At 40.1% G+C, this 13,048-nt stretch overlaps 1 protein-coding gene across 1 annotated transcript in view; it reads left to right on the top strand.

The window, feature by feature from the left end:
• LOC108799332 (alpha-1,4-N-acetylglucosaminyltransferase-like) overlaps positions 1-13,048 on the top strand; it is a 50,156-nt gene that overhangs the window by 25,990 nt on the left and 11,118 nt on the right. Inside the window, exon 4 of the mRNA XM_018571187.1 lies at positions 12,743-13,048. This exon is cut by the window's right edge and continues 1 nt beyond it. Coding sequence (XP_018426689.1) covers positions 12,743-13,048 — 306 coding nt within the window. The remainder of the gene's footprint in view (positions 1-12,742) is intronic.

Raw genomic sequence — 13,048 nt, forward strand, 5'->3', positions numbered from 1 at the left:
GCCCAGCGGCGTTCGGCTGCTGTATGGGCTATAGTAAATAGCCAGTACAGCAGCATTTCAGTCCGCCTGAACCGAAGGGCTCCGGCGGCCGAAAAGAGCAGAAGGATCAGCCGAAGCTAGGCTGGATCCTTCGGCTCCTACGTGAATAACCCCCTTAAATATAATTTGCTACACAATTTATTACCATCCTTTAGTTCTCTAAAATTAATGAATGATGAGAGAGAAAAAACATATTTAACAATATAAATCTTAAGAAACATCTTTAATATTCAAGTGTTAAAGGAGAACTATGGGGTTAAGGCTTTTCCCCATAGTTCTCCTTAGGGTAACGGGAGGGCACAAACTAGCTTCCTCCCATCCCCCTAGGCTCAGTATACCGCGAGCTACAGCTTGCGGTATACTGAGACGCCGCAGCTGAAGCGGATCCCGACAATTGTGCCGGGATCCGCCCAGCTGTGTGACTGACAGCTGGCTCTGCCTATCTAGAGGCAGAGCCAGCTGTACCCGCCCCCTCCCCCATCCGTTCTGCCAGTCAGTGTTGGCGGATCGGAGAGGGGAGGGGGGAATCCAGAGGTGAACGAACGCCTGTATGTGTTCACTCACCTCCCGATCTACTGAACCGACCTGTGACAGTCTCATTGTCACAGGTCGGCTAGAACTATGAGGTGAGTGAAAAGCACTCACCTCATAGTTCTCCTTTAATAATGATAAAATAGGAACTTCAAAAAAAAAAGGAATTGGCAAAAAGTGAAAGCCAGGTTACTAAAGAAAGCGAGATACATCCTAAAACATGTTGAAATATATCAATAGCAAACAAGACAAGGTCCCATGAATTGTGGTCCTATAAAACAAATAACACAATTAAAGAGGTGATGATAACCAATCAGCTTTTATCTATCATTTTCAAAGGTTAACTGAACAAGCTGAAGGTAGAGCAGACTGGTTACTTTGCACCACTGCTCCTGATACTGTTGGTACCAGTTTTAGTAACATCCCTCTTTTGATGCTACTTTTATTAAATACTACAGCCTAACTAAGCTGTTTACAAACTGTACCACCACTGAACAATATTTTTGCCTATTGCCTCTCAAATAATATGCTAATATTTTTATTGAAAGATAAAACTTGTCTTGTCCGTTCTTATTTCTGTCTATTTCAGTGCTTGCAAACTTTCTGGAATTAGCTAATTTCTACCAAACACCTGAAGTTATTTTTTTTAATTCCTGAAGGAATAATTGGGGATACAGGGATGGGAGGGTGTTCAGGGACTGAAGGGCTGTGGTTTGGGAGTGTTCTTGTGCTTTGTTTTAATATATATTATTATACTTTTAGGACAACGCAGTATGGTACTGAGATAAAAGAAGCACACAAACATAAAACTAGATGACTATACTGTGGTTTGCCTTCATATTGAATTAATCACATCCTTACACCATGATCACCTTACTATGCTGATCAAAGATGTATGCTGAAGAATTCCTATATTCATGTATTGCTGTAAGATTTAAAATTGCGGATGGGTACGCTGTTTGCAGTACCCTTTATACTACTGTATATACCACATGTTTGGTGCCTTATGTCCTTCCTTTTCTTTTCTTTCCTTTTATGTTTTTTATATACCTTATGGTATGTTTGTATTTACTATATGCAAACCTAATGAAAATCATTGTTAAAAAAAAAAGAAGCACCCAAACAATACTTTTATTTAGCTTTATTTGTTTAAAGTGTAAACTTTGCTATAGCTTGTAGATCTGTTTTCATTGTGCCTTCTGCCCCTTTCTGGCCAGTACTTCCTAGGTCGATAAGAGCCAGGCAGGGAGATGTGTAAGGCGCATACACATCTTCCCGCCCAGCTCTTAGCAAATTGGAATGCTCTGGCTGGCATCCTGCCCAGCTCCTGGCAACCAGTGACCTTGCTGGCTGCGAGCTGAGTTGAACACTCTGACTGGAATCCCGTCCCAGTTCCTGGCAACCAGTGTTGTCACTGGTTGCCAGGAGCTGGACAGCATGTCAGACAGAGCCACAGCCAGAGCTGGATGGGGAGATGATGCAGAGCCCCCTTCCCTCCAACCCCCCTCTCCTTAGCATGCATCACCAGCACTCCCCATCCCCCCTCCACCTCTGGCAGTGAAAAGGCTAGGGACACCCCTGGCACCTGGGACACATGTGTTTAATACAATGCCTGAAAGCCCAGCCGCACATGCAGGACAATAATAACAATGTATTTAATGTGCTTAATGCAAATCAGTGCATAAATTACAATTACATTTTTGTTTGCAGGTTGAAATTGGGATGCATCTTCTCTGTAATTATAAATGCAGGCCACCCAAGTTCAGAATTTCACACAGTATAGTATTCTGATATTTGCATTGTAGTCCGATATTTGTAAAGTCAATACAATCTTGTAGCAGCAGCAAGTGAGGTGACGACGTGTTAACTTGGTGTGAAGTGCTGATCGCAACGACATACAAGACATTCTTTTCCACAGGTATGAATTTTATTATTTTTATTATTTTTTTTACTTTTGTAATAAATTATGCATACTTTATTCAAAGACAATGGGCTATGCTGGGTTAGATAACATTTGTAAGTGCAGTACCTGTTAATGAAAAGACATTCAAAAGATATTCAAAAGATATTTGTTGCAAACCTTGAGAATATTTGCATTCTGCTGAGGTCACCTAAATACATATTTTATATAAAGGTATTTATTAGTGTAAAATATGAATTATTTCAGAAATATTTTCACACTGATTACAGTGCTACCCTTCATTTTGGGTGCACATGAGAGATAAAATAAGCTTTTCCAGCTGTGACACCATGAGTGCTGTTTATAAAGAGCTGAATTGCTGTATACAGTATGCCTTTTTTGTGACCGTTTATTCTTTTATGGCACTGTCTTTCTGTAAATACTTGCTCAACAAAAGGAGACATTTTCAGTTTGACATTGGTCAATGTGTTTACAGCTATTTGCCACATTTTATTAAAACACTCCAAATGAGAGAAGTATGAGAGAAATACAATACTGCATTTCATTAATTATTTTTTATTTTTTGTTTCAATTTGGCAGCTTTGTTTCCCTGCGTGCACGGCCGTATTGGGCAGCTCCCAGGAAAGGCAGGTGCTGTGTGTGATTAGAACGCAGACCCTATCCTTCTCTATGGGAATACGCGGCTGTACGCCGCCCTACACTCACCTCAAGTGCAGGTCCGTACGTGTATGGGTGTCCTGGCTCGTACGCAGATGGGATCCATCCTGGATGTGCAGGCAGGTAAGTGTAGGGCGGCATACGGTCGCATATTCCCATAGAGAAGAACAGGGTCTGTGTACTAATCACACGCAGTACCTGTCCTTACCGGGAGCTGCCCGATACAGCGGTGCACACAGCACAGAGCTGTACGTGCCTACTGTTTCTTGTGTGAATGAGGCTTAACTGTGCAACCTGTAGCAGTAGTGCAAGCCTTGGAGCTGATCAAACCAACTTTGTTGGACTAGTCTACAACTGTCATTTAAATGCATTAAAAGTCAATTGAAAATTGGGATTCAATTGACTCTCTGGAGCACACTAGACACTGGCAGAACCACTTATTTAATCATGTATTGGTCCTATTTGTGGAAATTATGGGTAAAGCTCTATAAAATGTTCAGTACAGATTCTGCTGTAGCTCACACATCACACAAAAACAAAAGTGTGCATCACCTGTATGTTTACTTGATTTGTATCCACACTGTAGTTGTCCTTTAATCAAATAATGAATGATATGGTGCAGTGTAGCAATGCATTGTTATGGGCAATTAAATAAAAAAATAATGAGAAAAAAAGAATTTAAGTAGCATTAAACCCTTTAAAAAAAACAAAAAACTTTTTTTTCCCAATAATAAATCCAGATCAAACAAATATATTTGCCTGCAAAGTATTTATTTACATTTTTGTTTAAACATTTACAGTCATCATGTTTCTGAACAGCCCCAACTCTCTCAGCTCAGCTTCCCTGAACTTCCTGTCCAGTACAAGATCACAAGGGACAGAGCAGACTTCAGCAGCTGTCCATCTGCTAGCTTGGAGATGGAGGGAGGGAGGAAGAGAGTGACCTACCTTGCTGTGCCTGTGTGTTTGTGGAAACACAAAGCTTGCTAGAACACACAAGGGTGGCTCCAAAGGACTCTGCAAGGGAAAGGAGCCACCCTAAAACAAGATATCAGGGCCAGTGCTCAGGGGACCAGATGGTTCTGCAGGAAGCTAAAACTTTTTTTATTTATTTCCAAATACATTTATTGAATTTAACGAGAAAGAAATAACAAAACATGTAGATGAAGATTCACTGGGTAAAGAATACTGGTTAGCATAACAAAATATCCAACATATTTGTTATTAAAAAAGTGAAACAAATTAGAAAGGCAAAAAGGACATAATGGAAACTAAATAAAAATCAGGAATGGAAGAACCATAGCAGACTATCAAAAGGGAAAAGAGTACAGTAGTTATGTATTTACATGTGAGTAGTTTTATGCTCTTTAACAAATTGAACCTTAAAGTGACATTAAACCCTCAGATTTTTTAACATAAACCAATACTGTAATGTGTGCCTTACTGTAATCCATGGTTGTTTCCCTTCTCTTTGACAACATATATCCATTCCAGAGACAAGGCAGTCTGCTGCAAAACAGAAGTTCTGCCCAGCATGAGAACAGATACAGATTTAAAAGGAAGAGCAGCAAAGAGAAGGGAAACAACCATGGATTACAGTAAGGCACACATTACACGATTGTTTTATGTTAAAAAATCTGAGGGTTTAATGTCACTTTAATAAATGGTAATGCACGAGGAGAAGGTATTGTCTTCTGTTTCTGTCCATGAATTTAGAGATGATTTGAGGATCTACAGCCGAGTGACACACAAATAAGATAAATTCTTGTTATTAGTTAAGGTACTTGGATGCATCTTTACGATTTAACTCCTGGTTTTAGTGTTAAGATATCATATCAAGATTTACCACCGGGTTTCGCATATTTTAAAAATAAATAGATGAACCCCCCCCCACCACCACAAATTGAACCTTGGCAGATTTACCCATTCCTAGCCTATAGTGCTTGCAGAAGGTACCAAGATAAGTTTTTTAATAAAACACTCTGCAACTGATGATTGGACAAGGTCAATGGCATTTTAGTAGACTCTGACCATCAAACTATTTTGCAAGCCTTTTGCATTGGTAAATAGTGATGGGCCAAACAGGCCTGAGTTCGGTTCGTATTCGAACGTTCACAAAGTTTGAATTCAAACTCAAACTCAATGCAAGTCAATGGAGGTAGAACTTTCAGAAATTATTGTTCCCTTTAAGAGGGCTTATATGCAAGTTATTGGCCCTAAAAAGGCATGGGGGTCCATGTACTGCATTAGGGGATAGGAATCAATAAAGAAAAAAACGTTTTTAAAGGAGCAGTGATTTTTACATCACCCGAAGGGTAAGAATAAAAATGAAAAATGCCTTTTTGGCAGCTACGATGGACTGAGAACCAGGACCCAAATAGCAAGTAATTGAGCTGCAAGTTTGAAAATGACTTGCTAAAGTATTGCAGACTTGCCAAGCTTCACAATTTTGTTGCAGAATTACAGTAAGTCTGCATTGAAAGTCTACAGACCAGCGAGCTTGTAGAGCTCTTGCTAAGACCTGCAGGAAAAATTTACTTAGGACAGTAAGTAAATCAATGGCAGTGTAAATTTCATTATGATTAGGCAGTCCTATGATGTATTTAAAGTTGACTTTGAATCTGCCTATATTTTATCTTCCTTGGTTGTTCCTTTCTCACCTCAACAACATACTAATGAAATTATTAAAAGAAAACCTTTCTACTTTTATTACGTACATTATTTTAGACCCAGTGACATCATCAGTAGGTGTTTGCTTCTCTGTGTAATGCAGGCGGATTATGGCTGGTGGAAGAGACTGGCAGGGGGCTGTACATAACTTCTTCAAAACAGAGAGCTGGGGTAAAGCCTTGAAGTGCAAATGAAGGCCACATATTTATCTTAGCTGTGGATGGAGTGGAGAGGGATTAGACCACCTGTCAGATTTTTATTATTGTCTGTGTCCCCGTTAGGGAGCATCTATGTTTGTCCTGGTGACTAGTATCACTAAAAGTGAAAGAAAACCCAAAAGTTTGGGCTGTCACCACAACAGGAATAGATGAGAAATCTTCCAGTGGGGACACTAGTTCTGGTGACCCTGCTGACCACCAGGGATTTGCATCACTTTGGAGAAATTTCCCTTCACTTCCCAGGGATCCCAACCTGAAAGAAGCAATTTCAGGGAGGTGCCCTTCTCATTTTGAGGAGGTGCCCTCTGCCCCCCTCCCTCCTCCCCGGATGGAGAGAGAGCACCCCCCTGAAATGACGGCAGATAGCAGAGGAAACAATAGCTTTTTTGCTATTTGCAGGTTTTTTCAAGTTTTTTTTTGTATTCTGACAGCTGCTGGCGTCAGAATAAAATAATAAAAAAAACCAGCATAGGAATGCATAGCTAGATCCTATTGGCTATTTCAATTTGCAATATCCAATAGCAATCTGGCTATTGCAACCGCCCTCTACTGCTGTCAATCACTAGAAGAGGACCTGATGGAGAACTTCAGGTCCCCCTCTGCTGATTGACTGCAGCAGTGGGCGGGTGCAATAACTAGTTTTCTATTGGCTATTGCAAAGTGAAATTGCTATGCATTCCTATGGGGTTTTTTTTTCGTTTCTGACTGACGGCGGCAGGCGGCTCTGATGTCAGAAGAAAAAAAAACAGAGTAGGAAAAGGTTTACTTTGCTCAATTGAGCAGAGTAAACCTTTCCGGGAGAAAGTTTCTATCTCCCGGGCGGCGCGGAGCTGCTATCTAATAGCGGGAGACTCTCGGAACGTCCGGGAGAGTTGGAATGTCTGACTTCCTGTTGTGGCTATCAGCCAGGAAGGGAAATCTCCCCAATGGGACACAGACTGCAAAACAACTAACAGATGGTATAACCCTGCCTTACTCTATCCAAAACTAAAAAGAAAAAGAAAAGTGTTGGCTTTAATTCTACTGTAATGTGATAGTAAGCACCCATGACTTAAAGAACTAAAATCTAGTGAATGAAAGGGCTGAGTCAGGCACAGTAAGTCTGAGGAGGTAAAAGCTAGATCATCCTGGGTGTCCTCAGCCAGGAAATGAGCGGGTTGTGTCTGACTTGCTGCAGCTTCTAATATACACTGTGAAAAGCTCACAGCGTGCAGAGAAATCTGAGTAAGCAATGTCAGTAGAGGGGAGAAAGATGGAGATGGCAGGTAAAGCTGGAGGTCAGCTTTATCATTTTATTCTAGAGTGGAAGTACAGTTTCCACACACTGGGCCCTTTCATTTTTCATCAGTTATAGCTTGAAGGGTTTTTTTTTTTTTAAATAAAAGCTTGAATACTCTATATTCCACTTTTTGGTGAACTTTTGTTCTTTTATGGCTCATTGTCCTATACATGAAAACAAACACGTTTTGTTTAGAAGGGCAAGTATTTTTTTACTTTGTTACTTTTAAACTTTGTTTAAAATGCTTACAGATTCCAGCTTGTGTGAGTGCTGGGCAGGAAAGGACTTTAAAAATGCCCACCTACATTCAAGAGTGACCTGTTCGGCCATTTAATTACAACGGCTGGATGGGAAAGGGTTAAATAGAGTTTGAAAATAAGCTTTGCATGGATAATTTTGCATAACAAAATATTTGTAATGCTTCCTGCTTTGTTTGTCTTTTTTCTAGTTTTTAATGCGTTTTTTGTCCTAAATATTCATAGCCCAGTTTAGAGGTTGTCTACTGGTACATTGGTTAGTTGTTCTTTTCCTTATAAATGTAGTGGAAATGGCTGAGGGATATTGATGTACAGTAAACTCCCCGCTATCCAGCATCTACAGAGATAGATAGATTCCGGATAAATGTAGTTTCTGTTTGCTTGAGAGTTACTATTAAAAATAGGTCTAATGCCATACCCCCTACTATTTCATACTATAAACTCTGTATTGTTTTCATATTAATATTGATATTCAGTAATCAAAAGCAAATTAAGACAAATAGACACACAACCATTTCCAGGATAATACATGCCGTAGATTTGCAGCACAGTGAGTACACAGCAGTGATGTGCGGTACCTCTTGCTCCGGGTGAGGCATTCCCCAGCCCCATCCCCCGATGGACAAAGCCCGCCCCCAACCTGTCCCCAAGCTAGTGTTAAGGAGGAAGGGAGGAGACAAGGAGGAGCCTCCCTGTCCCGCACTTGCTCCTCACTGCTGAGGTGCTCCGTCCATGACAGGTTACACATCGTGGAGGATTTCCCTGCTCTGTATCCTGTTAGATGCCGATCTGAATGGTGAAATAGCTGTCAGCTTCAGACATGAAGCTGACAGATTTTTTCCTCCATAATTCTAGGTGAGGCTCTCCCTCACCTGCCTCCCCTGACTGCACGTCCCTGGTACACAGGGGATTTTTTTTTTTTCTGGCTAGATAAGAGTCCTGGTTAGTTGAATACCGGATAACAGAGTTTATGGTATATTGTTACTGAATTGTTACTGGGCCACCAGTGGATTTCCCTTATCATAACTTAGTATGTCAAATTACCTATTCCTTCCTGCAATGCTAGGAGCTGTTCTCCCACATTATCCGAAAGCCACAGCCTCTATTTCCTATACAATATATCACAATGGACACTGGACAACAAACTTTAAAGAAGAACACACTGCAAGGGTTAACTGCTTGGACTAAAAATAAAAAAAGTTATACTTACCCGAACCTCAGAGCTGGACGGCTGTTACATCGCTCATTCCAGCCTGTCTTCTCCTACACTCCTTACTTCTAGGTGTGGTTTGGGGATACTTAGAATTCCTGTGCATGCTGTCTTTACCTACAGCAAAGTATCTCGCAATGTGCCCAATTCCAGCCTGTCTCCTCCTACACTGCAGCAATTTTATGCCCCTCGGTGTCCTGACATCCAATAAACAGTGTATTGGATGTATTTTAGTGCAGTATAGTCTTTCTAGTCTTAAGCTGCATGGAGCTCTAGTAAAAGCATGTACATCACCCAAAAATTAAGCACCAGTGGATAGACAGGTCACTGAAGCAAGCTGAGCAGTATAAATATATATACCGTGTTTTCCTGAAAATAAGACAGTGTCTTATATTTTTTTTTCTACGAAAAACTGTATATATTATATATTTAAATATAAAATGCAAATATGTTGCTAAAGTTTGAGGAACCATTTTTAAGTACATCAGTGAAAGTTGTTTTAAAACATTTTAAGTCAGTGGAAATATATTTCAGATGAACATAATATTTAAAGCAGAACAGCAGCCAACTCTTTTCTTTTTTTGCAGTTTTGGATAGAGTAATGGAGAGTTATAACCTCACCCCCATCAGTATTTTTTTTTATCTGTGTACTATTGGGGAGATTTTAATTCCTGTCTGATAGCCACAACAGGAAGTGAGAGGAAATCCCTCCAAATTGAAGGAAATCCCTGATAGTCAGCACTGTCCAAATTGGAAGATTTCCCATCCATTTGAGTTGGTGACAGCTCAAAATGTGGGGTTTTCTTTCACAACAGTCACCAAGACAGATAGAGAAGGCTAATATTCCTAACAGGGACACAGACAGCAATACACATCTCTATTCCCTATCCACTCTATCCAAAACTTTAAAACAAAATGGCTTCAGTTGCACTGTAAGCAGTTTTTACATCCTAGCTGGTCCAAATGAGCAAGCATTCATCTGTAAAAGCAAGGCACTAAAGTCTAACATAGACATGTACATTTTGTTTGTTCTGAATGGATATTCGTACAAATTTTGTAAAATTCTGACATTCGGATGCATTCAAATTTCTGAACCTGAACAAGTCCGAATGCTGCTTTAACGAAAAATCAGATCCGTCCGAATTTCGTTCAAAACGAAACTAAGTCAGACATGAGACTGTTCTCTGGCCAATCAGATGTGTATTTTTTGGCTGTTGGAAGTTGCAGTACATTTTATACCTGCATTACTCTCTTCTGCCGCCAGAGCCCTTCGGTTCAGCCGTACAGGCTATTCACAATAGCCTGTACAGAAGCCATAGGCGGCCGCGCGGCTCAGCCAAGCCAAAGGCATTTCTAAATGACAGCTGGGCAGAGCCAGCTATGATCTCACAACTGGCTACGCCCAGTTGTAATGACAGTTCAGCATCCCCAAATGACCTGGGGACGCTGTACTGTCATTAAACAATAACAACTGAGCGGAGCCGGCCATGGCGTCACGGCATTGTTAGAGTCTAGGAAATGGTGTGTGCATCTGGCTCCCAGCTATCCACCATTCCAATGACACTAACAGTGCACCTGGCTGCCACCTACAGTAATTGTCAGTGTCACTGGAATGGTGGATAGCTGAGAGCCACATGCACATACCATTTCAGTGACACTGACTGCATACACATACATAAATGCATACAGATGGATACACACACACAAACACTTACCCCTCTGATGCCATGGATCAAAAATTCTGGTATTGCTGGGTAATTTCCAGCAAGTTCCCACCTTTGTGTATATAATAACAGTCAAATCTGTTTACATAATTATAAAGTCTTTGCACTCTTATTGAACCAAGTAATCTGTATAATTCATTATCTAGAGCCATTAAATGGAAATGACTGATATCAAATGCCTTATCAGCCATGTTTTCCCACTTTGGGCTAAATGCTTTTTCTTTAAGATATTGTAACCGTGTGCATACAGTGGTAAACGTCTGTTTCACACACTGGCAAGAAGAGCAGAATATTTCAACAGATGACTACTTTTAGGAATTAAAACATACAAGTATGCCAAAGTACTTACTGCGAAAATGATGGGAAATGTTCAAGCTTGACAGGACTTCCAATCATGTGAAACATCATTCAAGCTTGGCAATCCCTGCAGTATCCACTGCTTGAATATGAATCTAGCAAACAACCTCTACTGTTCTTATAATTGGTCCAAACAGGGATGGAAAGAGGGGAGTCTTGGTTTCAAAACTCTAATGCAGGGGCATGCACCCCACACAGGCACCTCCAAAGTTATAAGACATAGGGTCATGTGGAGCTGTCGACATTGAGAATGAAACCTGTAGAGCCTTTGCTGTTCCTATTAATTGGAGTTAGCTGCAGTTTTGTCAATGATATATTTCTGCATGGCCATCTTAGGCTATAGTCTAGGCCTTCTAGGGGTATCACGCAGACACTTAGATATTATGTTGTTGTCAGTAACACATGGCTGTGTGTAAAGAAAGGGTTTAAGACTGCAGCCCTGTCTGCCATTGTAACCTTTTTGGGTTCCCACAGTTTGTACATTTTCTTGTGTAGTATGTGTTGTGGTATGCTAGTGTATGCCCATGCCAATGCCCTAAATATATAAATGTCTATGACGCACAAGCTGTTAATAACAGTGAAACGCATTAAGTAACATGTTTTAACCAGTGGGAGCCTCTCTCTCTGCGATGAACAGTTAACTTGCATCCACTTTTGTGAGGTGAGCCAGAATCACTGTATCCTCTTAGCTGACAGGAGATTCATGCCTGGTCTTGAGCTGGGATGGGAACCTGGATTTGTATAGTATGGTACCCAGGGCCCTCTTTAACGCAGGGCAAAAGGGGCAGTCGCCCAGGGCCCAATCATTGTTGTGGGGCCCAAAGAATATCTACACTGCTCCTCCACAGATACAGAACAGTGATTGAGCTTTATTATTATAGGGGAGGAGGTATGTTATTGGCATGTTTGTCAAGGTTCTCATTCATCCAGGTCATGGTATATCTGTAAAAAAAATAAATCAAGGCAACTGGACGTGCTGTATTTTTCTTGAAGAGGTTTTGCTGGTCATCCGACTAGATTTCTCAATTCTGAATTGAGAAAGCTAGTCGGGTGACCAGCAAAAAACCTTCAAGAAAAATACAGCAAGTCCAGTTGCCTTAAATAATTTTTTACAGATATGTTATTGGCAGTATCAACAGGTAACAAATAAGGAAAAAACAAAAATATAATGCAGCCACCACTTCTAAGAAGTTGGTAAGTTACAAAATATTAATTTTTTATGCTCTTACCTATAGACTTTTGCATTTACATGTTACTTGATAGGCTTTTATGATTAAATCAGTTAACTAATTATTCAATTTCATGTAATTTAATTAATAAATGTATAATTCATTAATATATTGTCTATTTTTAATAAACACTAATCTCATGAGTTAAATCTTAAAAATGCACACAAGAACTATGGGGAACAAAGTTAGCCACCCTTGAGAAGGAAGGACAGTGTCAGAATGAATTAATTTGAATTTGAGGATCTACAGCGAGTGATTAACATTCTTGTTAATAGTTGAGGTACTTGAATGTAGTTTTAAGATTTAACTCCTGAGTTTAGTTTCACTTTAATATTGAAAATTATATTTAGGACTATTAAAGTTCTTATGTCTATGTATTATAAAAATTACAGCAAAACGTGTTCATTTATTTGTCGTTATTGTTTTTCAGGTTATCGCTGAGATCTATTTGGTTTTCTCTTGGAGATTGATATATACATACAGTAACAATGATAAAAGCCTTAAGGATATTTTTATTAATGCTTTTCATAACAGCTGCTGGATTTCTGTATAAGGTCACATACAAAGGAAGCAATGTTCCCTACTTTTCCTACATCTTTATACAAAGCATTGAACATGAAACTGCAAATAAAACTGTATCTGTAAACCAGATAGATGGTGGCACGACTGTGGGGACATTTGAAGAAGAGGTACATGCTAATAAAGTCACATCAGAAGACATCCTGAGTACTGGAAATAGCATCATATTTCTGGAGACCAGTGAAAGGCTACAACTCCCATCCTTGATGTTATGTGCAATCGAGTCGGCAGCTCGAGTCTACCCTAACAGATCGGTGGTTCTTTTTATGAAGGGGTTAAACCATACAGATTCGGAAGATCAGGAGGAAAAAGCTCTCGGTCATTACCCAACCCTTGTATCTCTGGACAATGTTCACATCTTTCCTCTTATAATGGAA

The sequence above is a fragment of the Nanorana parkeri genome, unplaced genomic scaffold (genome assembly GCF_000935625.1).
Source record: "Nanorana parkeri isolate BGI_ZX_2015 unplaced genomic scaffold, ASM93562v1 scaffold1698, whole genome shotgun sequence".
Lineage (NCBI taxonomy): Eukaryota > Metazoa > Chordata > Amphibia > Anura > Dicroglossidae > Nanorana > Nanorana parkeri.